The 27734-nt window shown below is 41.6% G+C and overlaps 1 protein-coding gene across 1 annotated transcript; it reads left to right on the top strand.

Moving 5' to 3' along the window:
• The first annotated feature begins 18993 nt into the window (after positions 1–18993).
• LOC120854073 (60S ribosomal protein L7-like) lies at positions 18994–19830 on the top strand. The gene has a single exon (XM_040227880.1). It carries the CDS (start codon positions 19016–19018, stop codon positions 19760–19762), a length of 747 nt encoding a protein of 248 aa, XP_040083814.1. The 5' UTR covers positions 18994–19015; the 3' UTR covers positions 19763–19830.
• The last annotated feature ends 7904 nt before the right edge of the window (positions 19831–27734 follow it).

Below are 27734 nucleotides of genomic sequence, written 5' to 3'. Positions count from 1 at the left end.
TGGTCTAGCAGTTTTCCCTACTTTCTTCAATTTATGTCTGAATTTGGCAATAAGGAGTTCATGATCTGAGCCACAGTCAGCTCCTGGTCTTGTTTTTGTTGACTGTATAGAGCTTCTCCATCTTTGGCTGCAAAGAATATAATCAATCTGATTTTGGTGTTGACCATCTGGTGATGTCCATGTGTAGAGTCTTCTCTTGTGTTATTGGAAGAGGGTGTTTGCTATGACCAGTGCATTTTCTTGGCAAAACTCTATTAGTCTTTGCCCTGCTTCATTCCGCATTCCAAGGCCAAATTTGCCTGTTACTCCAGGTGTTTCTTGACTTCCTACTTTTGCATTCCAGTCCCCTATAATGAAAAGGACATCTTTTTTGGGTGTTAGTTCTAAAAGATCTTGTAGGTCTTCATAAAACCGTTCAACTTCAGCTTCTTCAGCATTACTAGTTGGGGCATAGACTTGGATAACTGTGATATTGAATGGTTTGCTTGGAGACGAACAGAGATCATTCTGTCGTTTTTGAGATTGATTCCAAGTACTGCATTTTGGACTCTTTTGTTGACCATGATGGCTACTCCATTTCTTCTGAGGGATTCCTGCCCGCAGTATTAGATATAATGGTCATCTGAGTTAAATTCACCCATTCCAGTCCATTTTAGTTCGCTGATTCCTACAATGTCGATGTTCACCCTTGCCATCTCTTGTTTGACCACTTCCAATTTGCCTTGATTCATGGACCTGACATTCCAGGTTCCTATGCAATATTGCTCTTTACAGCATCGGATCTTGCATCTATCACCAGTCACATCCACAACTGGGTATTGTTTTTGCTTTGGCTCCATCCCTTCATTCTTTCTGGAGTTATTTCTCCACTGATCTCCAGTAGCATATTGGGCACCTAATGACCTGGGGAGTTCCTCTTTTGGTATCCTATCATTTTGCCTTTTCATACTGTTCATGGGGTTCTCAAGGCAAGAATACTGAAGTGGCTTGCCATTCCCTTTTCCAGTGGACCAAATCAAATCCCTTATGATTATACAGTGGAAGTGAGAAATAGATTTAAGGGACTAGATCTGATAGATAGAGTGCCTGATGAACTATGGAATGAGGTTCATGACATTGTACAAGAGACAGGGATCAAGACCATCCCCATGGAAAAGAAATGCAAAAAAGCAAAATGGCTGTCTGGGGAGGCCTTACAAATAGCTGTGAAAAGAAGAGAGGTGAAAAGCAAAGGAGAAAAGGAAAGATATAAGCATCTGAATGCAGAGTTCCAAAGAATAGCAAAAGAGATAAGAAAGCCTTCTTCAGCGATCAATGCAAAGAAATAGAGGAAAAGAACAGAATGGGAAAGACTAGAGATCTCTTCAAGAAAATTAGAGACACCAAAGGAACATTTCATGCAAAGATGGGCTCGATAAAGGACAGAAATGGTATGGACCTAACAGAAGCAGAAGATATTAAGAAGAGGTGGCAAGAATACACGGAAGAACTGTACAAAAAAGATCTTCACAACCCAGATAATCATGATGATGTGATCACTCATCTAGAGCCAGACATCTTGGAATGTGAAGTCAAGTGGGCCTTAGAAAAGATCAGTACGAACAAAGCTAGTGGAGGTGATGGAATTCCAGTTGAGGTGTTTCAAATCCTGAAAGTTGATGCTGTGAAAGTGCTGCACTCAATATGCCAGCAAATTTGGAAAACTCAGCAGTGGCCACAGAACTGGAAAAGGTCCGTTTTCATTCCAATCCCAAAGAAAGGCAATGCCAAAGAATGCTCAAACTACTGCACAATTGCACTCATCTCACACGCTAGTAAAGTAATGCTCAAAATTGTCCAAGCCAGGCTTCAGCAATACATGAACCGTGAATTCCCTGATGTTCAACCTGGTTTTAGAAAAGGCAGAGGAACCAGGGATCAAATTGCCAACATCTGCTAGATCATGGAAAAAGCAAGAGAATTCCAGAAAAACATCTATTTCTGCTTTATTGACTATGCCAAAGCCTTTGACTGTGTGGATCACAATAAACTGTGGAAAATTCTGAAAGAGATGGGAATAGCAGACCACCTAACCTGCCTCTTGAGAAAAATGTATGCAGGTCAGGAAGCAACAGTTAGAACTGGACATGGAACAACAGACTGGTTCCAAATGGGAAAAGGAGTACGTCAAGGCTGTATATTGTCACCCTGCTTATTTAACTTCTATGCAGAGGACATCATGAGAAACGCTGGGTTGGAAGAAACACAAGCTGGAATCAAGATTGCCAGGAGAATTATCAATAACCTCAGATATGCAGATGACACCACCCTTATGTCAGAAAGTGAAGAAGAGCTAAAAAGCCTCTTGATGAAAGTGAAAGAGGAGAGTGAAAAAGTTGAATTAAAGCTCAACATTCAGAAAACGAAGATCATGGCATCTGGTCCCATCACTCCATGGGAAATAGATGGGGAAACAGTAGAAACAGTGTCAGACTTTATTTTTTTGGGCTCCAAAATCACTGCAGATGATGACTGCAGCCATGAAGTTAAAAGACGCTTACTCCTTGGAAGAAAAGTTATGACCAGCCTAGATAGCATATTGAAAAACAGAGACATTACTTTGCCGACTAAGGTCCGTCTAGTCAAGGCTATCGTTTTTCCTGTGGTCATGTATGGATGTGAGAGTTGGGCTGTGAAGAAGGCTGAGCGCTGAAGAATTGATGCTTTTGAACTGTGGTGTTGGAGAAGACTCTTGAGAGTCCCTTGGACTACAAGGAGATCCAACCAGTCCATTCTGAAGGAGATCAACCCTGGGATTTCTTTGGAAGGAATGATGCTAAAGCTGAAGCTCCAGTACTTTGGCCACCTCATGCGAAGAGTTGACTCACTGGAAAAGACTCTGATGCTGGGAGGGATTGGAGGCAGGAGGAGAAGGGGATGACAGAAGATGAGAAGGCAGGATGGCATCATGGACTTGATGGACGTGAGTCTGAGTGAACTCCGGGAGATGGTGATGGACAGGGAGGCCTGGCGTGCTGTGATTCATGGGGTCGCAAAGAGTCGGACACGACTGACTGACTGAAATGAACTGATACTTTTCAATTATGCTTTAATACAAGATGTTGAATATTGTTCCCTATACAACACAATAGGACCTTGTTGTTTATCCATTCAATATACAACACTTTGCATCTGCTACTCCCAAACTCCCAATCCACTCTGCCACCAGCCCACCTTCTTGGCAACCACAAGTCTGTTGTCTTTGTCTGTGAAGCTGTTTCATAAATAACTTCACTTGTGTTATATTTTAGGTTACGCATATAAGTGATATCATATGGTATTTGCTTTCTCTTTCTGACTTACTTTGCTTAGTGTGATAATCTCTAGGTTCATCTCTGTTGCTCTAATTGCCATTACTTTATTCTTTTTTATGGTTGTATATATGTACCACATTGTGTTTATGTATTAAGTTTTCAGTGGACATTTAGTTTGCTTCCATGTCTTGGCTGTTAAAACAGTGTTACTATGAACAAAGTGGTGTACATATCTTTTTGAATTATAGTCTTTTTGGATACATGTGCAAGAGTAGGATCGTATGGCAACTCTATTTTTTTTTAAACTCATTTTTAAATTTATAAATTTTGGCTGAGCCATGCAGCATGCAAGATCTTTTCCCCAACCAGAGATTGAACTCATGTCCCCTGTAAGGAAAGCACTGTAATAACCTTTAATGGAAATGTCTGAAAAAGAATATATATACATATACACATGCATATTACTGAGTCACTTTGCTGTGTGCTTGAAAGTAACACAACACTCTAAACGAACTCCTCTTCAACTAAGAAACAAAAGATTATGCAGAGAGGAGGAACTAACATAATACATAAATTGTAATGTCTTGGGTTTTGCCTTTGTTTACAAAGGAATAAGAAAACTCTAACTGAGTATCCTACCATGGATACACCTAGAAAGGGTCAACACTAATGAGTGAATCCACAGTCTCTATCCAGGTGCATAGCTGAGAGTCTGGCCATTTCAAGGGAAGAAGCAAAGGACTTGAGACCAGAGCAAACCTTGGACCCTGCCCAAATGCCAGAAACATGATCTGTACTATCTTGCACAATTGAGGAGCTGCATCTGTTGCTATGGTTCATCTATCATAATCCGAGTTTTTTGCATGCAAAGCATGTCATTGAGTGGGCCCAACATTTCTAGTTCTCCTTTTGCATGAGATAAGCCATGTGGCTTTGTTCTCCTACTTGTGCCAGGGAAAAAAAGGAGTCCCGAAAATTCTGAGGGACTGAACCTGATTGTAGATCTGCTCAAGGACAGGCCTGGAAGGAGCAGAAGTAGGTCCTGATGAGGCTTTCAGTACTGTGATTTCCCTCGCTGGTCACACAGATCCATGGGCATGCAACATTCTTCATCCTCAGAGGGGAATTGGAAGGGTGGATTATGTCCTTTTCCAGGAGCTACCCTTCTGCGAGCTTCCATTAGGTGAGCTAGCTGCACACTGGTAGCCACATTCAAGTGTTTCCTAAGTTATTATTTTTCACTTTTTCCTCTACTGTGCTTACCTGCTCAGTCATATCTGACTCTTTGTGACCCCATGGACTGTAGCCCACCAGGCTCCTTTGTCCATGTGGATTCTCCAGGCAAGAATACTGGAGTGGGTTGCCATGCCCTTCTCCAGGGGATCTTCCTGACCCAGGAATTGAACCAGGGTCTCCTGCATTGCAGGCAGATTCTTTACCAGCTGAGCTACCAGGGAAGCCCTTTTCTTTTTCCTCTACTATTTGCTATTAAAACTTCATGAGCTTAGAGTTACTTCTGAAGAAGATATTGAAGAAATTAATTGAAACTTGCTGGCATGTACTGAATATTGAAATATGCTGGCATGTACCTTCATAGGCAGATTTGGAAAAAGTCATAGATTCATTAAAGTAAAATGAAATACATTTTTTATTCTCATGCAATTCTGTCTGTGTTTCATTTGTACTACAGTGCAGAAATTCTCTAATGAGCATTAGAAAGAAAGTAATAAATTAATGAAGAAATTTTTGTACTTATGAAACTTTCAGTTCAATGATAAACTAGAAAATACATAAAAGACAGTGCTTGTATGCATGTGAAATTGTAATGAGGTTGGGAAGGGAAATGAGACAGAGAGACTGGAGGGGAGGTGATGTACATGGGTATCACTGCAACCGCTCTTGCTTTATATCCAAGGGCTTGGATCCAACACTGGTTCCTGATTGTCTTGTTTTGCTCTGTTTTTTGTCTTTGTCTTCCTTTGTTCCACTGAGCCATGGAACACATGTGCTAATCCAAACCATGTAATGTCCACGGTTAGGTTCTGATGTTAGTAAGGTGCCTCGTGACTAATATACAAGTCTTTAAAAATAGAAGAGCAGCCTACCTCCAGAACAAAGCTTGCAGGCATTTCTGCTTCATCTCTTAAATAAATCCTGGCTAAGACTTGGGGAGTTGGTTTATTTAGACCAGGACCTTCTCCCTAGGTTGTTGGTTTTCTTAAAATAAAGCTACTTTTCCTTCACCCAATACTTGTCTCTCAGCATTGGCTTCTTGGGTGATGAGCAGTTGAGCCTGTTTGGTAACGTCATGGTGGAACAGCTCCTAGGTCTTTACTACATAGGATCTTCTAGGGAGAACTCACCATCATTTGACCAGAGACTGTAAGGGAAGGAGGGAGACCCTCATGTGATTGTTGAGGGGTGACTTCTAGGCAGAGGGAAGAGTTAATGCCAGCCCCTGGGGCATGAGCATTCAGTCACACTCAAGGAGCAGTAAGGAGGCCTGTGAGGCTGGAGCAGACTGAGGCCTGGCCACCTTGTTGATGGGTAACTAGGTGTCAGATCCCTAGGACTCAGAGGTGATGTGTGCATTTTGGCTTGAAATCCGAGGAGCAGAAATCCATGGGGAGGATGGACTGAGGAGTGGCTTGACTGGATCTCTTTTGTTGGGTGGAGAACAGCTTAAAGGGTGAGGGCAGGAGAAGGAGGGTGGTTAGCTGCTATAGCCACAGCCATCCTGTAAAGACGTGAAGGCAGCCTCGACCAGGTAGAAGAGGGAGAGTCAAGTAAGGATCATTTCTGGAGCTGTGGCTTGAGACTTTGGTGGCTGGAAGGAGATGAGGTGAAGAGAGGGGAGAAGTCAATAGAATCCACAAGTCTGAGGCTTGAAACATCTGTCAGAAAGGACTTACTGTCACAAGACATGGAGACTGAAGGAGAGAAGGTTCAAGGGAGGAATCTAGTTTGGCTTTGGCATGTTCAGTGCCCACACAGAGATGTGGTAGCAGTGGGGTGGTGTAAATCTGGACTGTATGGAAAGGTTTGGAAAGGATAAATATATGTAGAAGTCATGACAGTATTAGCTATCACTAATGCCACAAGACTTGATGAAGTCAGCAAGGAGATGTGTTACTAAGAAAGAAAATTGGTCCAAGAGCTACATCCCAGGTCAAAACTAATGCTAAAGTGTTGGGGAGAGAAATAGAGACCATCCATGTAACCAGAAAAAGAAAGGCATATGAGTTTAGAAAAATGCACCAAACAACAAAGAGAATGATAAAAACTATAGAATATATAGAGTGTTAATGGTTCAGTAGTGTCCAAATCTTTGTGAGCCCATGGAGTTTAGCCCGCCAGACTCCTCTGTCCATAGAATTCTGCAGGCAAGAATAGTGGAGTGGGTAGCCATTCCCTTCTCCAGGGGCTCTTCCTGACTCAGGATTCAAACCCAGGTCTCCCATTTTGTTGGCAGGTTCTTTACTGTCTGAGTCACCAGAACTAGAATCTAAATGAAGGAAATATTTCAAAGAGAGAGACACTGACTGTCACGTGAAGTCAGTAGAAAATGCTGAGGACTGACAATCTATTTACCGTGATACAATTATTCCAAAGTGTGATTGTGATGCAGACACAGTTCTGTGCATTAACTCACACAAAAGCAAAGAATTGTGTATTTAAATGAGTGGCTATATGGAATGTAAAGTATATCTCGAGAAATCTACTATATAATAAAAGAGGGTTTATATTTATTAGGACACATCTACTGAATAGTGTACTTCCCAGGTTTTCTTAACCCAGGGAAAGTAAAAACAGATATTTAGAAAAAAAGAGATGTGTATAAACATGCAAAATATATTTACAACACCACACACTTCAACTCGCCCAAATGTCCATTATAAAAGAATAGATGAAGATTTTGTGATATACTCTTACAGGGAAAAATCACTGCAGATGGTGACTGCAGCCATGAAATTAAAAGACGCTTACTCCTTGGAAGAAAAGTTATGACCAACCTAGATAGTATATTCAAAAGCAGAGACATTACTTTGCCGACTAAGGTCTGTCTAGTCAAGGCTACGGTTTTTCCTTTGGTCATGTATGGATGTGAGAGTTGGACTGTGAAGAAGGCAGAGCGCCTAATAGTTGATGCTTTTGAACTGTGGTGTTGGAAAAGACTCTTGAGAGTCCCTTGGACTGCAAGGAGATCCAACCAGTCCATTCTGAAGGAGATCAGCCCTGGGATTTCTTTGGATGGAATGATGCTAAAGCTGAAACTCCAGTACTTTGGCCACCGCATGCAATAAGTTGACTCATTGAGTTGACTCTGATGCTGGGAGGGATTGGGAGCAGGAGGAGAAGAGGCCGACAGAGGATGAGATGGCTGGATGGCATCACTGACTCAATGGATGTGAGTTTGAGTGAATTCCGGGAGTTGGTGATAGACAGGGGGGCCTGGCGTGCTGCGATTCATGGGGTTGCAAAGAGTTGGACACGACTGAGCGACTGAACTGAACTGAACTGAAAGTGAAGATTGACACATTTCATTATATTTCAATTGTATATTGATGTAGACACTCTTAAGAAAGAGGTAAAGAAAAATTATGATTAGACAACAACAGAATCACATTTTATTTACAAATCTCCTTGTGACCCCCTACTTCCCCTAAATACTGTCCATTCCAGGATGCTGGTTGCTGGTTGGGTTCCAGGTGGAATGTTGGGTTTGCTGTGGCTGGTGGTGCCACAGTAACTGGGCACCCGTGGTGAGTGAGTGCCATGGAGGGGCTGCCATCCTCTGTGGAGCTTGGCTTTGGGCGGATCCTTGGGAAGCTGAGTGAGGTGGTGGTATTGCTGCTGCCCAGTGGCCAGAGTTCACAGTTCACTTTCCAGAGCCTCCCGTGGGAGACAGTGGTGTGTCTGCCTGTCATCAGATTATTGGTGGTCTCTTATTTACATTCAGACTTGTTCAGTCTGTTAGAAGTTGACTGTATGTAAGACACGAAAAGCAGCTTGCAGAAACACTGACTGCACAGACTGATGAGAAATGCCAACTCACTGACAAGTACTGTGTTGCCAAAAATGAGCATGCAGAGATGGAGACATCTTTAGAGAAAACCAGGCTAGAGAGTGAGTCAATAAATACACCCAGCCTTACTGACACTTATAGAGAATTGAGGAGGGTCAACCTGATTTTGAGGCAGGAACTCAATTCTGTGGTTCAAAAACTGATCAAAGAGAGATTCATGCAGCCTAAACAAGAAGAGGAGAGGGAGGAGGTGCTAAAAGTTTTCAAGTCTCTAGAAGAGGTCATGAGAATCTCCAGATCCCAAGGCCTTTTCCAAACCAGCCAGGAGGCCAAGCACCAAGCCCTGATGGTCTCTTCCCTAGGAGTGGGCCTGAGTATCAACTGTGCAGTTCCCTACCCTCCTCTCAGGCCTCCCAAGCTGCTGGACTGCATTCACCCACCCCCATGACTCTCCACCAGAGCTACACTCAGACCAGTGGATGCAAGGGAGCTTCCACCTTGGACTGCATTTCTCCAACTTCATATGCTGAGCACAGCAATAGGCTTTCGTGTTTACCTTCTTTCATCTAACTGTGGGAATTTCTCCATTTACAGAATGCTTGGATTATCTCCTATTTCCTACAGTGAAATAAATGTACTTTAGAGACTAATCTTTTACTTAGTTTGAAACTTCATTAAGCCACAATTCTCAAGATAGTTTTCGTATCTATTATATATCAATCCTATAGAATATATATATGTATAATATATATAATATTCTCTGTGTAAATATTGCATAATATTGTGTAAAAATTAAAATAATGTGAAAATACATGGAACTCCTCAATATAGATTTTAGCTGGCAATAGCAATATTTATAGAGTTAAATTCCCAACAGTTATAAGTTTAATTCAAAGCAGCTTTTCTGTCTTTTTATCCTTAAATACTGATAATCCCTCTTTGAGAGGCTCTTAAATAGAACACTCAGAAAGAAATTGTTATCATAAAATATTCATATTCTAATTTAACTGTGGCTACATTTGAAAAATGACATGGAGATTGTTTCCTTTCATTTCAAGATTGCTGCAGTATGAATTTTCTGAACAAGAAATCCAGCTGGACAATTGAGGGAATTGCCAGTCACTGCTCTTCAACTTTCACTCCCCATCTTGCCCTCACTCCTCAGTAGAAAGCTAGGAAATTCTCAAGAGTTTTTTCCTGATGTGATTAAGTCCAAACTCAACAGTTAGCACCTTTATTCACAAGTTATGACCTCTTACTAAACAATGAGCACAAACTGGCTTTTATCATGGTGTAAGGGAAGCAGCCATGGAATTAAAAGACGCTTACTCCTTGGAAGAAAAGTTATGACCAACCTAGATAGCATATTAAAAAGTAGAGACATTACTTTGCCAACAAAGGTCCATCTAGTCAAGGCTATGGTTTTTCCTGTGGTCATGTATGGATGTGAGAGTTGGACTGTGAAGAAGGCTGAGTACCGAAGAATTGATGCTTTTGAACTGTGGTGTTGGAGAAGACTCTTGAGAGTCCCTTGGACTGCAAGGAGATCCAACCAGTCCATTCTAAAGGAGATCAGCCCTGGATCTTCTTTGGAAGGAATGATGCTAAAGCTGAAACTTCATTACTTTGGCCACCTCATGCGAAGAATTGACTCATTGGAAAAGACTCTGATGCTGGGAGGGATTGGGGGCAGGAGGAGAAGGGGATGACAGAGGATGAGATGGCTGGATGGCATCACCGACTCGATGGACATGAGTTTGAGTGAACTCCGGGAGATGGTGATAGACAGGGAGGCCTGGCGTGCTGCGATTCATGGGGTCACAAAGAGTCGGACATGACTGAGTGACTTAAATGAACTGAACTGAACTGAACTGAAGGGAAAGAGAGCCAAACATTTGTATAACTGGCGGGAATCACATGAGTAAATGACAGAGAACATTAAGATACAATAAATGACATTTCCTCACAATTTTTGAATAAAGGTGTGCTTGGATTGGAGACGATTCAGTTCAGTTACGTTTGACTCTTTGCGACCCTGAAAACCAAAAAGAAAGTCCATTTTTTTGGTCAGGAGTGAGGATGGGAGAGGGGAGAGGAAGATTACAGACATGAAAATTAAACTGAAGACATAACATGTGTTGGGATCTGATAGGTTTTATGCAGAAAAATTAACAGGGAATGTGGAAGCAGTGGAATGGCATGGTGGTCTTGGTAGAAGTGGTCCTGGAAGGCTGCTCCATGGAGAGGCCACATAGGTAGAAACTTTGTAATCTGAAGGGACAGTTACAAGTGATGTTTCTGAAGGGGGCAGGATCGTGGTGTTTGTGAGGACCAGCCAAAATGCAAGGTGGCCAGAAGGTACTGAGGGAATGGCAGAAATGGGGGTAAAGGCCACCAGGTGTCAGGAAATGGAGGGAGCTGACACCACAGTAAAGAGTTTGATTTCCTTTTAAAAGAACATTGGCTGCCATTTTGCCGAAAGCTTAACCCAAGTGAGAGACTATGACAGTGGTTAGAGGCTGAGAACAGTGATGTCTAGCCCAAAGGGAGAAATGCAAGTGGACATGGAGTTATGGAATCAGATCCAGGTTGAGTCCTAAAAGCAGATACTGTGAGACATAATAATTCCTGTGGGTCACAGGGAAGAGAAGAATCAGGATGAAGTCAAGAATTCCTACCTGAGCATCTGCATCAGAGATGGTGTTTTCTAGTGAAATGAGGAAGGAGGCAGAGGAGTGTAGTTGGATGGTAAATTGGGGGGAAATTATTTAGAGGAGACATTAGACAAGGTCTTATGGCACCAGAGCAGAAATACCAAGTCCACAGGGTGATACAAGTGTACTGGGGGTTAGGAAGGGATTACAAATAGAGCTATAAATATGAAGTGTCATTGGGAATAAAGTTAATTAGCAGAGAAGTAGTCCAAGGGTGGGTTAATTTCACGGGGTGAACTCTGTGCGCCTGTTTGTGCTCAGAGGCCTATTTGGCTTTCCCAGTATCAACAATAAAACAAGTTTCTGCAATGGTGGATTCCTTGGCTCTGTCCCCACATGTTTGGGCTTCAGTTGTGCAGAATCCCCATCTTAGTCCTTTAAGTCAGGTAGTCATAGAGGGATCTGCTATTTCCCCCAGTGGGTATTTACTGCTTGACATTAGATATTCTGTAGCATATTTCTCAGCCTCCCTTATGACTCTAGCATTCTCAGGTCAGATAAGGTCTGATTAAATATGACCATGACATCTTTTCATGTTAGGTTGAAAGCCAAGGAGATATATTAAAATGCATCCATGTATTTACATGGATCATCTATGTAGCTTCCCAAATCCAGTTTAATTTCCCTTAGCTCTAGGAGTGAGAAGAGCTTATGGATCCAGGTTGGTCCGAATTCCCCTCCAGTTTTGACTAAAGGGCATACTCAAGCCAGTGGAGAGGGTGCCTAGGGTATGGGGGTGATTCTGACTATACTGAGGGGGTAGCACTAGGTGATTTTAAAGCGGTGGAAGGTGAACCTTCAAGGGGGCTTCTTTTTCTTGGTCGTCTGTGTCAAACACCATCTGTTTAGCAGGTTCGCACTTAATCCCTCACTTGAGGCAGAGTTCCTTCATGTCTCTTAATGGCTGGACATTTGAACATAGAAAATCCACCCATTTCCCTTGTGTCTTACAGAACAAATCTAATTGTAGGATAAGATTGTAACTTAAGCTCCCATTTTTGAGCCAGTGTTCCCTACCCTCCAGAGGATATTGTGGCCATGCTGAGTTTCAAAAGAATCTTAAGTGTCTTCCCCTCAGAGTCTGAGGGCCAAATAGCTCCCATTTATAAAGGATACATCTTAAGGGCATCTGTTGATGAGTTGATTCCTTGTTTCCCATCTGGAACAATGGCAAGGATGGAGAAAAACTAGTCAGCCTTTCAGGATCCCAGAGTGTCCTTCCCTGACAGTAAGGTTTTCAGCCTGAGAGCTGGGCATCCCTGGGTCTAGGTGCAGATCCCAAGGCAGCTCACCAGACTCCTGGGATCCCCAACTAAAGCCAAACATCCCCAAGGTCTCTAGCTTGGTCAATGTCAGGTAAGTTTGAATAGAAGCCCTCCCCAACCTTGTACATTGACTGAGAGCTGGGTATTCCCAGATCAGTGAGTGTGACCATTTTGGTTGCAGGCTGTGAACCAGCATCCCGGGTCAGAATGCAGGTCTCAAGGCGACCTGGGCACATTGAGGGCCCCTTACTAAAGCAGAGTGTATCTGCAATCCCTAGTGGTGGTGTGCCCTTGTTTGTGTCAGGACCCAGTCCAGCCATGGTGGGGATATCCGGTCCATTCTGTGACTCCCTTGCCCTGTCACAAGAGGCTTCCAGTGGCAGGTGCCCTAATGGAGTTTAAATGCCTGACTTTCAATCGGCCTAATCCAGTTTAAAGGAGAAAGAGAAAAGAGGAAATGAGAACTCTTGCTTGTTTTGGCAGCAGTCACTTGGGAGCAATGGGAAATGGGGCCTTTGGAGCATGCCAGGGGTAGTGGACAAGGTTCTTCAATTACTTCCACTGCCTCTCATCTGTCTGCAGAGAGTTTGAGGAGATAAGAGATAAACAACTGTATGAGAACTTAGAGGTAGTGGCCTTCCCAATGCATTGCATAGGGTAGCATAGATGGCGGGGTGGGGGTGGGGGTTCATAAGGATGAAAGGAGGTTAAGGTCCTTCTAGCCATAGGGTCAAGGATCCTTTCCTTTGCTGATGTGAGGTAAGCAATCTGAGTCATGGCACCAAGATGTCAAGCTAATTCTTCTTCCTTAGTTCTTGTCTCATGGTAGCAAAGAATTGAAATGACAAACTAGCGTTCACCTCAAGCAGGCAAGATATATTGGGCAAGCAGCAAGCATACTCTGTCGAGATGAGCGAGTGGACCAATCCCCACAGGAGTGGTCCTTTCCCAGTTAATCTTTCCTCTTTTATATCCCTGGTTTCCTTTTCTGAGCGAGTTCCTGGGGTTTGATTGGTTATTTCCTATGCAAAATAGGAGATTGTACCAGTGTTTTCCTGATTGGTTACACTCAGGACCAGTCAGGGAAGGGGATGTGTATTCCTGCCAGAGTTTCTTACTCTCATCTGTGGCCCCCCAACTTTTTTTTTTTTGAGATGCTGCTTATTCTGACAGCTATCTTGGACCCTGTTTCCCTATTCTATCTACACAACAAGCCCTCATGGGTAGGACTTGAACCCAGTCAAAACCCACAGTCTTCCAGCTGAGATCACAGACCTGGTTTCAGGACCTAATGAAGCTCAGGTTTTTGATATGTCACTGCAGAGAGAATTGAGTTAGAGACAGAGTGAGAAGTGGATATGTTTAGAGAGGAAACACACTCCACAGAGTGTGGGTGATCTCACAAGGAGAGAGACTGGGTAGTTTCATTGACTGATAAGTGGGGAGATTATTCCAACTGTTTTGGGGAAGGGTTGGAGAATTTTAGAAATTGGGCCACCACCCACTTTTTAGGGCCATTAACAGTGGAAACAGTGTCAGACTTTATTTTTGGGGGCTCCAAAATCACTGCAGATGGTGACTGCAGCCATGACATTAAAAGATGCTTACTCCTTGGAAGAAAAGTTATGACCATCCTAGATAGCATATTGAAAAGCAGAGACATTACTTTGCCAATAAAGGTCCATCTAGTCAAGGCTATGCTTTTTCCAGTGATCATGTATGGATGTGAAAGTTGGACTATGAAGAAAGCTGAGTGCCGAAGAATTGATGCTTTTAAACTGTGGTGTTGGAGAAGATTCTTGAGAGTCCCTTGGACTGCAAGGAGATCCAACCAGTCCATTCTGAAGGAGATCAGCCCTGGAATTTCTTTGGAAGGAATAATGCTAAAGCTGAAACTCCAGTACTTTGGCCACCTCATGTGAAGAGTTGACTTATTGGAAAAGACTTTGATGCTGGGAGGGATTGGGGGAAGGAGGAGAAGGGGATGACAGAGGATGAGATGGCTGGATGGCATCACTGACTCGATGGACATGAGTCTGAGTGAACTCCGGGAGTTGGTGATGGACAGGGGGGCCTGGCATGCTGCGATTCATGGGGTCGTAAATAGTCGGACAAGACTGAGTGACTGAACTGAACTGATCTGAACTGAGGGGCTTCCCAGGTGGTGATAGTGGGTGCTAAAGAACCTGCTGCCAATGCAGGAGACAAAAGAGACATGGGTTTGATCTCTGGGTCAGGAAGATCTTCTGGAGGAGGGAAACCCACTCCAGTATTCTTGGCTGAAGAATCCCATGGACAAAGGAAACTGGCAGGCTATATAGTCCATTTGGTTGCAAAGAGTCAGACATGATTGGAGATGGCATGCACCACTTTTTGATCTTTGAGGGTTGGCCTTAGAACTGTCATGGTGTCTCTGAGTGTGTCATTTAGCTTGCTGATGTATTAAACTGAGTCTAAACTGAGAATCAAGGTCTCATCCAAGTTGGCCTGTCTGCTATCCTGGACCCATTGGACTCTCATTTTTTCAAAGATTGTGCCCTGCCCCCTTCCTCATGTTTCACTAGTGTCTGATGAGGAGTCTGCTCTGAACCAAGAGAGGAGTGGTTTGGGGGCTTCTTCTGGGCTTCCTTGCTGGCTCAGACGTTAAAGCGTCTGCCTGCAATGTGGGAGACCTGGGTTCGATCCATGGGTTGGGAAGATCCCCTGGAGAAGGAAATGGCAACCCACTCCAGTTTTCTTGCCTGTAGAATCCCATGGATGGAGGAACCTGGTGGGCTACAGTCCACGGGGTCACAAAGAGTCAGACACGACTGAGCGACTTAACTAACTAAATTTTCTGGGACTTGCTAACTTTCAAATTTTCTAATTCCCAGAATAGGGCCTGGGGCTCTTACAGTACAGAGGATGCCTTACAACTCTAATACAAATTATTCTATGGTTTTAGTATAAAAACTGCTTTCTAAAAATGATATGCTTCCTTCAGAGATGAAATAGTCTTTGATATTGATTAAATGTTTTAAACTTTTAGATGGGTGATTAATTAAAGAGGCTGTGCATCTTTTTATGTGTTTGTTAGCCATCCGTATGTCTTCTTTGGAGAAATGTCTATTTAGTTCTTTGGCCCATTTTTTGATTGGGTCATTTATTTTTCTGGAATTGAGCTGCATAAGTTGCTTGTATATTTTTGAGATTAGTTGTTTGTCAGTTGCTTCATTTGCTATTATTTTCTCCCATTCCAAAGGCTATCATATATATGGAATTTAGAAAGATGGTAATGATAACCCTGTATGCGAGACAGCAAAAGAGACACAGATGTAGGGATGGTTTGGGAGAATGGCACTGAAACATGTATACTATCATGTAAGAAACGAATCGCTAGTCTAGGTTTGATACAGGATACAGGATGCTTGGGGCTGGTGCACTGCAATGACCCAGAGAGATGATATGGGGAGGGTGGTGGGAGGGGGGTTCAGGGTTGGGAACTCATGTACACCTGTGGTAGATTCATGTCAATGTATCGCAAAACCAATACAGTATTGTAAAGTAAAAAAAAAAAAAAAGAGGCTGTGAAATAAGTTAGTAGGGAATTGATGAGCCTGGCTGCCATGAGGCCTCCCAAAAGTTGGGTCCATGAGCTTCCAGGACCAGGACCCATGGATCTGAGCAGACAAAACATAGAGAGAAGGTTCTCTCATGACTTCATGAAACATCTGTAATGAGAGTCAAGACAAATATACTTTTTTTTTGCAGTCTTAAAGTTAGTATTGACTTTATTTTTTGTCTTTTATTTATTTATTTATTTACTTTATTTTACTTTACAATACTGTATTGGTTTTGCCATACATTGACATGAATCCACCACAGGTGTATACAAGCTCCCAATCCTGAATCCCCCTCCCACCTCCCACCCCATATCATCTCTCTGGATCATCCCCATGCACCAGCCCCAAGCATCCTGTATCCTGTATCAAACATAGACTGGCACTTCGTTTCTTACATGATAGTATACATGTTTCAAAGCCATTCTCCCAAATCATCCCACCCTCTCCCTCTCCCTCAGAGTCCAAAAGTCTGTTCTATACATTTGTGTCTCTTTTGCTGTCTTGCATAAAGGGTCATCATTACCATCTTTCTAAATTTCATATATATGTGTCAGTATACTGTATTGGTGTTTTTCTTTCTGGCTTACTTCACTCTGTATAATCAGCTCCAGTTTCATCCATCTCATTAGAACGGATTCAAATGTATTCTTTATAATGGCTGAGTAATACTCCATTGTGTATATGTGCCACAGCTTTCTTATCCATTCATCTGCTGATGGACATCTAAGTTGTTTCCATGTCCTGGCTATTATAAACAGTGCTGTGATGAACATTGAGGTACATGTGTCTCTTTCAATTCTGGTTTCCTTGGTGTGTATGCCCAGCAGTGGGATTGCTGGGTCATAAGGCAGCTCTATTTGCAATTTTTAAAGGAATCTCCACACTGTTTTCCATAGTGGCTATACTAGTTTGCATTCCCACTAACAGTGTAGGAGGGTTCCCTTTTCTCCACATCCTCTCCAGCATTTATTGCTTGTAGACTTTTGGATCGCAGCCATTCTGACTGGTATGAAATGGTACCTCATTGTGGTCTTGATTTGCATTTCTCTGATAATGAGTGATGTTGAGCATCTTTTCATGTGTTTGTTAGCCATCCATATGTCTTCTTTGGAGAAATGCCTATTTAGTTCTTTGGCCCATTTTTTGATTGGGTCGTTTATTTTTCTGGAGTTGAGCTGCATAAGTTGCTTGTATATTTTTGAGATTAGTTGTTTGTCAGTTGCTTCATTTGCTATTGTTTTTTTTTCCATTCAGAAGGCTGTCTTTTCACCTTACTTAGAGTTTCTTTTGTTGTGCAGAAGCTTTTAACTTTAATTAGATCCCATTTGTTTATTTTTGCTTTTATTTCCAGTATTCTGGGAGGTGGATCATAGAGGATCCTGCTGTGACGTATGTCGGAGAGTGTTTTGCCTATGTTCTCCTCTAGGAGTTTTATAGTTTCTGGTCTTACGTTTAGATCTTTAATCCATTTTGAGTTTATTTTTGTGTCTGGTGTTAGAAAGTGATCTAGTTTCATTCTTTTACAAGTGGTTGACCAGTTTATCCTCGATGGTGAAAAATTGAAAGCATTTCCCCTAAAGTCAGGAACAAGACAATGGTGCCCACTTTCACCGCTACTATTCAACATAGTTCTGGAAGTTTTGGCCACAGCAATCAGAGCAGAAAAAGAAATAAAAGGAATCCAAATTGGAAAAGAAGAAGTAAAACTCTCACTGTTTGCAGATGACATGATCCTCTACATAGAAAATCCTAAAGACTCCACCAGAAAATTACTAGAGCTAATCAATGAATATAGTAAAGTTGCAGGATATAAAATCAACACTCAGAAATCCCTTGCATTCCTGTACACTAATAATGAGAAAGTAGAAAAAGAAATTAAGGAAACAATTCCATTCACCATTGCAACGAAAAGAATAAAATACTTAGGAATATACCTACCTAAAGAAACTAAAGACCTATATATCGGAAACTATAAAACACTGATGAAAGAAATCAAAGAAGACACTAATAGATGGAAAAAAATACCATGTTCATGGATTGGAAGAATCAATATAGTCAAAATGAGTATACTACCCAAAGCAATCTACAGATTCAATGCAATCCCTATCAAGCTACCAGGGGTATTTTTCACAGAACTAGAACAAATAATTTCAAGATTTGTATGGAAATACAAAAAACCTCGAATAGCCAAAGCAATCTTGAGAAAGAAGAATGGAACTTGAGGAGTCAACTTGCCTGACTTCAGGCTCTACTACAAAGCCACAGTCATTAAGACAGTATGGTACTGGCACAAAGACAGAAATATAGATCAATGGAACAAAATAGAAAGCCCAGAGATGAATCCACACACCTATGGACACCTTATCTTCGACAAAGGAGGCAAGAATATACAATGGAGTAAAGACAAATATACTTTTAAATGTAATTGTTAGTACTTGTTAATTGCACAATTTAGTTATATACAAAAGTGATTACATTTATGACTTTAAATCAATTGGGTTTAACAGGCAACCATTGCCAATCTTATTTCATTGATTATCCCCAACACTTTTTCTCTTGAAGTTTTATAGGCAAATAACAGACATCATGATATTTCCTATGTCAAACAAGGTTTGGAAAATATGTGTCTTACAAGTGGAAACTGTAGAAAAAGGAGGGGAATGTCTTGCCAGCAAGATAGGATTGAAGCTAGAAATAGGATGAATGTCCCATATATGTTTGCTTAAGAGTTGAAATCAGCTCTGGGAGGACTCAAATTGCCAGAGATCAGTTTGCCAAATCCGTTGGATCATAGAAAAAGCAAGAGAATTCCAGAAAAAAAAACATCTACTTCTGCTTTATTGACTACACTAAAGCCTTTGTGTGGATCACAACAAACTGTGGAAAATTCTTAAAGAGTTGGGAATATCAGGCCACCTTACCTAAGAATTCTGTCAAGGAGCAACAGTTAGAACCAGACATGGAACAATGGACCAGTTCAAAATTTGGAAAGGTGTACGTCAAGGCTGGATGTTGTCACCTTGCTTATTATTCTATGCAGAGCACATCATGGGCCACGCTGGATGAATTAAAGCTGGAATCAAGAATGCCTGGAGGCTCTTTCCCGGCTGGAACCATGGAGGGTGCGGAAGAGAAAAAAAAGAAGGTTCCTGCTGTGCCAGAAACCCTTAAGAAAAAGCGGAAGAATTTCGCAGAGCTTAAGATCAAGCGACTGAGAAAGAAGTTTGCCCAAAAGATGCTTCGAAAGGCAAGGAGGAAGCTTATCTATGAAAAAGCTAAGCATTACCACAAGGAATACAGGCAGATATACAGAACTGAAATTCGAATGGCTAGGATGGCACGAAAAGCCGGCAACTTCTATGTACCTGCGGAACCCAAATTGGCGTTCGTCATCAGGATCAGAGGTATCAACGGTGTGAGCCCAAAGGTTCGAAAGGTGCTGCAGCTCCTTCGCCTCCGGCAGATCTTCAACGGCACCTTTGTGAAGCTCAACAAGGCATCAATTGATATGCTGAGAATTGTGGAGCCGTACATTGCATGGGGGTACCCAAATCTGAAGTCTGTAAATGAATTGATCTACAAGCGTGGTTATGGCAAAATCAACAAAAAGCGAATGGCCCTGACAGACAATGCATTGATTGCTCGATCTCTTGGGAAATATGGAATCATCTGCATGGAGGATCTGATTCATGAGATCTATACCGCTGGAAAACGTTTCAAAGAAGCAAACAACTTCCTGTGGCCCTTTAAATTGTCTTCTCCACGAGGTGGAATGAAGAAAAAGACCACTCATTTTGTAGAAGGTGGAGATGCTGGCAACAGGGAAGACCAGATCAACAGGCTTATTAGAAGGATGAACTAAGGTATCTACCAGGATTATTTTTGTGTTCTGGTTAATAAACAATTGAATCAAATTGAAAAAAAAAAAAAGAATGCCTGGAGAAATATCAATAACCTAAGATATGCAGATGGCACCACCCTAATGGCAGAAAGCAAAGAGGAATTAAATAATCTCTTGATAAGTGTGAAAGAGGACATTGAAAAAGCTGGCTTAAAATAAAATACGAATTTAAAATACGAATATCATGACATCTTTTCCCATCATTTCATGGCAAATAGATGGGGAAAAAATGAAAACAGTGACAGACTTTATTTTCTTGGGCTCCAAAATCACTGTGGGTGGTGACTGCAGGCATGAAATTAAAACACACTTGCTCCATAGGAAAGCTATGACAAACCTAGATAGTGTATTAAAAAGCAGAGACATCACTCTGGCAACAAACGTCCATGTAGTCAAAGCCAAGGTTTTTCCAGAAGTCATGTACAAATGTGAGAGTTGGACTGTAAAGAAGGCTCAATGCCAAAGAAATAATGCTTTCAAACTGTGGTGCTGGAGAAGACTCTTGAAAGTCCCTTGGACAGCAAGAAAATCAAGCTAGTCAATCCTAAATGAAATCAATCCTGAATATTCATTGAAAGGACTGATGCTGAAACTGAAGCTCCAATACTTTGGCCACCTGATGCGAAGAGCTGACTTATTGTAAAAGACTCTGACGCTGGGAAAGACTGAGGTCAGGGGAAAAGAGGATGAGATGGTTGGATGGCATCCTCAAATCAGTGGGCATGAGTCTGAGTAAACTCTGGCAGATAGTGAAGGACGGGGAAGCCTGGCGTGCTGTAGTCCTTGGGTTGTAAAGTCAGACACGACTGAATGACTGACAACAACAACAACAACAAAAAGAGTCAACCAATTTTTACTGGTGCTTTGGGCTCACCCACTAGAACTACGAAATATTAACTATGGGCTTCAGTGTGCATGTGGTACACAAATTCATCACTGAGATTTAACTGACCAGGTAGGTGATTTAATGAGTAATATCTTCCTTTAGAAAATACAGGTAAACCCCACCAAAACATATCAATTTTTATGCTAAATAACAGTAACAGTCAGATCCATTGTAATAGCTAAGAAAAAAATAGCAAATACTGGGAATGATATGGAATAACTTAAGTTCTTATACTGGTGATAAAAAAAAAAATTAATTTAAACACACAGCTTTCTCATGAACCAGACATTTTGCCTTCCAGTTTTTGTCCAAGAGAAAAAATACGTCCACAAAATTGTGTGACTGAATGTTTACAGTAGCTTTTAAAAATCCTTCCTAAAGTGGAGACACATTACATATCCAGCAACAGGAAAAGGTATAATACTGTATAGCTATATAAAGGTTTAAATTGGGAAACTCAGTTTTTAAATGTGTCAGTTTTATAATACAACAATTGGTTAAATCTCATGAAAATCATGAAGAGCAAAAGTGAGGTAGGGGGAGAAACTGTCCTGTTGAAAACAAGAACCTTAATCACATATTACAAATGGGATCCCACCTCTTCTTTCCCTGATCAGCTTCCAGAATCCTGACACCCATGCTTAATCCTGCCAGGCAGGAGACTAAAGAACATTTGTATGGACATTTGGAGACAACCAGATCAAAGACCTCCAGTTCTTCGTGCTTCCCATCAGTTAACACAATGAGGAGCACTGAGAGATCCAGGCTATCATCCAGGCACATAGAGTTCATAGTCAGCTGATTCCTATCCTGCACACAGATGTGAGTAAGCAGGGGAGGGCATCTTTTAGAATGAAAGATGATAAAAAAAAAAATTGCAGAGCTGTCCCCTAAAGAACAGAAAAAAAAAAAAAAAAAAGAAAAACTCTTAGGAAAACATGATAAATTATCTATTAATGTATTTTAGAAAATAGGGAATATATTCTATCCACTGAGCACTCTTGTGTACATATGCTGCAACTATACATATGTATGTATGAGTACATATGTACATTTAGGTATATGTGGATACATAATATGCATATGTATGTGGTTTCACAACAACCCAGAAAGTTCCACCAAGAGGCTTGTTACCCTCATTTGCAGCTCTACATACCTACATGGAATAGGAAGCTCCTGACTCACCTTGGAGAATTTGAACAGAACCACTTGAATTTACAGTATACACTGAAAATGCACTCTCAGTACATATGTCATCATGCATACCCCCATCACACTCAGGACAAATGGTTTTACTGTCAATTATATATTCAGGGCAGTTTAGAAAATACCCCTCTGCTCCCTTGTCTGTTGGCTCCCAGGGGACCCATGTGACTAACATTCACATGCAGGGTCTTCATGTTAGAGCCCTGAAAGCTGGCCTTGACTTGCCCGGGTGGTCAACTGGGAATGATGACTGAATTTTCCTGCATATCAGTTTACATCTCTATGATACGAGATTATAGCAGAAATTACCTTATTTTGTCCTCATGAGGACTGACTGAGATCCAAATAACGTATGCTTTTAATTTCTTTTCTCATCTGAATGGTTGTGGCCAGTTGCTCGACAGGATTAGAAGACTCATGTGGCTTGCATGGGTTCTGACTTCCTGCCTAAAGAATACTGAATTCCAGCCTTGGGAAGTGGAAGGGAATCGATTTAATGGTTCATAGGCTCATAGGGCTGGAAATTTCCCTCAGAAGCATAAGGGAAGGTGAGAACTCTTATCATCCAAAGATCACCTGATTGTGAGGGTTAGGATACACAGACGGAGACCAGAGTTCGAAACCCAATTGCAGGCTGAGTCTCAAGGTCAAACACTGGTTGGATTCATTTGACAAGGGGCAAAGACAAGAGCAGCACTTTCTGTACCATAACTCTGTATGATGGTTCAGACCATTTTCCTCATTTCTCTCAGGGCTCTATGACTACCTGATATGTCCCTTCCCATGCTGTGAAAACGGACTAGGATGGGGATTCTGCACAACTGAAGCTCAAACATGTGGGGACAGAATCAAGGAAATCACTATTGCAGAAACTTGTTTTGGTGTTGATACCTGGAAACCCAAATTGGCCTCTGAGCACAAACAGGCCCACAGAGTTCACCTCATGAAATTAACCTGGCCCTTGGACTAATTCTGTTAAAGTAATTTTACTCCCTGATGACCCTTCATACCGATAGCTACATCTGTAATCACTTCTTAACCCCCAAGGCCCTTGTATCACTCTTTACATTGGTATTTCTGCTCTGGTGCCATGGGACCTGGTGTAGTTTCCTCTAAACAATCTCCTCTCAATTTCCCGTCCAACTACACTCCTCTGCCTTCAGCTCCATTTCACTAGAAAACACCCTCTCTGATACAGATGCTCAGGTAGGAACTATTGACTTCATCCCAACTCTTCTCCTCCATAGGAACCACAGGCATCATCATAGCTCATGTTCTCTGCCTGTAGGATCTATCCTGGATTTGATTTTATCTCTCCATCTTCCCTTCATTTCTCCCCTTGGTCCAGGCATCACTGTTCTCAGCTGCAGATCATTGTCACAGAATCCCATTGGGTTAAGCCTTTTTCAAAATGGCAGCCAATGTTCTTTAACAGGATATCATACTCTTTATTGTGGTGTCAGCTCCCTCCATTTTCTGCCACCTGGGGGCCTTTTACCCTCATTTCTGCCATCCCCTCACTGCATTCTGACCACCTTGCATTTTGGCTGGTCCTTATACCCACCATGATCCTGCCTCTTTCAGAGGTATCACTTGTAACTGTCCCTTTAGATTACAAAGCTTCTACCCAGGTGTCCTCAAATTTCAAGTGGCCCTTCCAGGACCACTTCTACCAAGACCACCCCTCCATTCCACTGCTTCCACTTTCCCTCTTCATATTTCTTCAGAAAACCTATCACATCCCAACATGAGAGGGTAACAAGCAGGAAGGCCAGGGGTCTCCAAATGGAGGAAATAGCCTGCAAGTGTCAGACATTTTTATCTCTCTTAAGCGGCAGGAGGAAACAAACTAGTGATATTTTTTCCTTCTCTATACACATTTAAAAGAAGGTTTCTCTTAAAATACTGTGTTGCCATAATGACACTTGGTTTCACCTAAAGGTAACTGTTCTCACACCTAGAGATAACCAATGCCTTTTTCTTATGGAAATGTTTGTCTTAAGCTGTGCTAATGTACTATGCATTTACCCCAAACTCTGTCTTCAAGTTGGTTCCGCCTCTTGGCTCAGAACCTACTTGACAAACCAGTATGTTATACTCAGATATTGTTCCTCTAATCTATGTAAATAAAACTATTTGTATGGTGATTTGCCCTTCTTCAAGTTTCAAGTTAATCATTTTATGGCCCAGGATGAACTATTTGGTGCCAAGATTATCCCAAAATACATCTTATGGGTATTGGTGCCATTCTGAGTTTTAAGACATTCCTTTCTTTCATTAACAGACTGCTAGTGACTATACAACATCCAGCTGAAGACTAGCAGGGGGGTACTCTTTCTGCTCCCTTCTGATGCCTATGTCAGAAGCTTTCTTTATCTTCTTTATACTTTAATAAAACTTTATTACACAAAAGCTCTGAGCGATCAAGCCTCATCTCTGGCCCCAGATTGAATTCTTCTCCTCCAGGGCCAAGAATCCCAGTATCTTTGTGTGATTCAACAACAACCTTTCAAACATAAACCATATCTTCAGTTTAATTTTCATGTCTAAAATCTTTCTCTTCCGTCCTTACCACCAGTAAAAAGACATGGACTTTCTTTATGGTTTTTATTAATCTACTCCAATCCAAGCACACTTTTTCCAATCAATTGTAAGGAATTACCATTATCATATCTTGATGCTCTGTCATTTACTCGTCTGATTCCTTCTAATTATAAGAATGTTATGTGTTGCTTTCCTTACACCATGATAAAAACCAGTTTGTGCTCATTGTCTCCCGGGGTCCAGCCCTGGTTGGATCCAGGGTATCCGAAGTGTGGACAGTGAGGCGAGAGAGATATATAGAAGTAGAGAGAGATAAGGAAAGAACTTGCAGTTAAGAGAATAAAGGAGAGAAAGAGGCTTATATTCCTTGGTTTACACAGAAAGACAATAAAGTCTAGAGACAAGAGACTTGCACCGTTTATGTAGGCCATAGGTGCCCTCCTGGTCTCCCGAAGAAGTGAAGACGCAGGGCGGCTTCCTGTTCAGGTGTAAGAAGCCCAGGCAAATAAGTAAACACGGCGGATCTTTGTGTTCCAGATGGGAATTAGCCTGAAAAGGAGAGTAAGAAAGAAAATATGACACGGGGGAACCAGGCTTTCGTGGAACTGGTCCTGGTCCTGGTCCGTCTCTTTATTTTTCAGGGAAGCTTTTATACTTTAAGTTGTACATAGAGATAAATGTAAGAAGCAGAGTCACACAGGGTCAGCTGCTTTGACCCTTATGTAAAGACAGAGTGTTCTTTGCATACCTTTGTTCTTACAAGGGTCCTACGTTTGTTTACAATATCTTCTGGTCTGGAGACTGATTAACATTTTATGGCCCCATCTTTCTTTCTATTGATAAAGGTTAGTCAATCAGAAAACTTGTTTTCCCTTAGGATCTGCTTAGTCTTAAGATAGTGATAAAGTTACATTCTTACATAGCAAGGATACAACGATTTATAACAAAGAAAGAGGAGTACAGTGATTTATAACAAAGAGAAAATTCATTAACTCAAAAGTCTAGTATTGCTAACATCAAAACTACTATATTTCTTTTTCTACATTCCAATTACATTGGTTAACATACTCCCAGGTGCCTGAGGATATGGAGACTTGGCGGCAATCATTAACTCAGCAATGAAAACCTTCATCAACATGATTTTTATCTTTAGAAAAGCCCTGTGCTAACTAAGACTTTCAAAATACTCCAAACTCTCTGTGCTGTTTATGGTTTAGAAGTTATAAACAATCATGTGCATAGTAGCAAGAGTGTGGATAATCCTGTCACACAAGCTAGACTGCCAGCAGAGAGGTTTGAGCTGAGACACTGCTTTTATTTGCAGGAGACTATTAACTGGAGCTCTAAGTTAATTTTCCAGAGAAAGGTGGTCGGGGATAGCTCCCGTTAATGTCAGAAGAGAGTAGTATAACAGATAGATTTTGGTTTTGGGGGTAGATGCTCGAGCAGATCTAAGGGACCCCTTGAGTCTTGATTCGCCTTGCCCGTCAGGCCTCTTCCACATGACCTTTGCCATGGGTGGGGCCTCCCGTGCTGGCTCCTGGTATCTGTCTAATGAGAGGACATCATTTGTGAATAAAGATGCTAATTATGGAGCTTGGACTTAATTATGTGAGGAAAAAACCCTTGAGGATTCCCTAGCTTTCTAATGAGACATAAGTGCATGATGGGGAGTGAAGGATGAGGAGTAGCAACTGGCAATTCCCATAGATTGTCCAGCTGGATTTCTTCTTGTTCAAAAAACTCATACTAACACTCTTGCAATGAAAGGAAACAATCTCCAACTAATTTTTCAAATGTAGCCATTGTTAAATTGAAATATAAATATTAAGTGATAGAAATTTATTTCTATGTGACCTATGTAAGAGCCTCTCAAAGAGGGATTATCACTTTTTAATAACAAAAAGGCAGACAAGGTCCTTTGAATTAAACTTATAACTGCTGGGAATTTAGCTCTATAAGTATTGATATTGCCAGCTAAAAGTCAATATTGATGAGCTATATGTATTTTCACATTATAGTGCAATATTTACACAGAAAACATTATATATATTATATATATCCTATAAGATTGATATAGATAACCAAAACTATCAAGAATTGTGACTTAATGAAGATTCAAACTGAGTAAAAGATTAGTCTATAAAGTACTTTTATTTCACTGTAATAAGAGATAATCCAAGCATTCTGTAAATGGAGAAAGTCCCACATATTTTGGCATGTCCTAGGAATTCCAATATATTTAGATGAAAGAAGTTAACCATGGAGGAGCTCACCACTGTGCTCAGCATATAAAGTTTGAGGAACTGCAGCCTAAGGAGGAGGCTCTCATGCATCCACTGGTCTGAGTGTAGCTCCCGTGGAATGTGATGGAGGTTGGCGAATGCAGCCCGGCATGTTGAGAGGCCTGAGAGGAGGGTAGGGAACAGCACAGTTGATACTCAGGCCCACTCCTAGGGAAGAGACCATCAGGGCTTGGTGCTTGGCCTCCTGGCTGGTTTGGAAAAGGCCTTGGGATCTGGTGGTTCTCATTACCTCTTCCAGGGACTTGAGGACTTTTAGCATCTCCTCCATCTCCTCTTCTTGTTTAGACTGCATGAATCTCTCTTTGATCAGTTCTTGAACCACAGAATTGAGTTCTTGTCTCAAAATCAAGTTGACCCTTCTCAATTTTCTGTAACTGTCAGTAAGACTGAATACACTTATTGACTCGCTCTCTAGCTTGGCATTTTCTAAAGATGTCTCCATCTCTGCATACTCATTTTTGGCAGCACAGTACTTGTCAATGAGTTGGCATTTCTCATCAATCTGTGCAGCCAGTGTTTTTGTGAGCTGCTTTTCATGTCTTACATTCAGTCGACTTCTAACAGACTGAACAAGTCTGAATGTAAATAAGAAACCCACCAATAAGCTGATGATAGGCAGATACACCACTGTCTCCCACTGGAGGCTCTGGAAAGTAAACTGTGAACTCTGGCCGTTTGGCAGCAGCAACATCACCATCTCACTCAGCTTCCCAAGGATCAGCCCAAAGCAAGCTTCATGGAGGATGGCAGCCCCTCCCATGGCACTCACCATGGTGCCCAGTTACCATGGGACCACCAGCCACAGCAAACCCAACATTCCACGTGGAACCCAACCAGCAACCAGCATCCTGGAATGGACAGTATTTAGGGGAAGTAGGTGTCACAGGGAGATTTGTAAATAAAATGTGATTCTGTTATTTTCTAATGGTAATTTTTCTTTACCTCTTTCTTACAGTGCTTATATCAATATATAATGGCAATAGAGTGAAAT

This window comes from Oryx dammah, unplaced genomic scaffold, assembly GCF_014754425.2.
Source record: "Oryx dammah isolate SB20612 unplaced genomic scaffold, SCBI_Odam_1.1 HiC_scaffold_27, whole genome shotgun sequence".
NCBI lineage: Eukaryota > Metazoa > Chordata > Mammalia > Artiodactyla > Bovidae > Oryx > Oryx dammah.
This window is presented reverse-complemented; position numbering and strand designations above follow the sequence as displayed.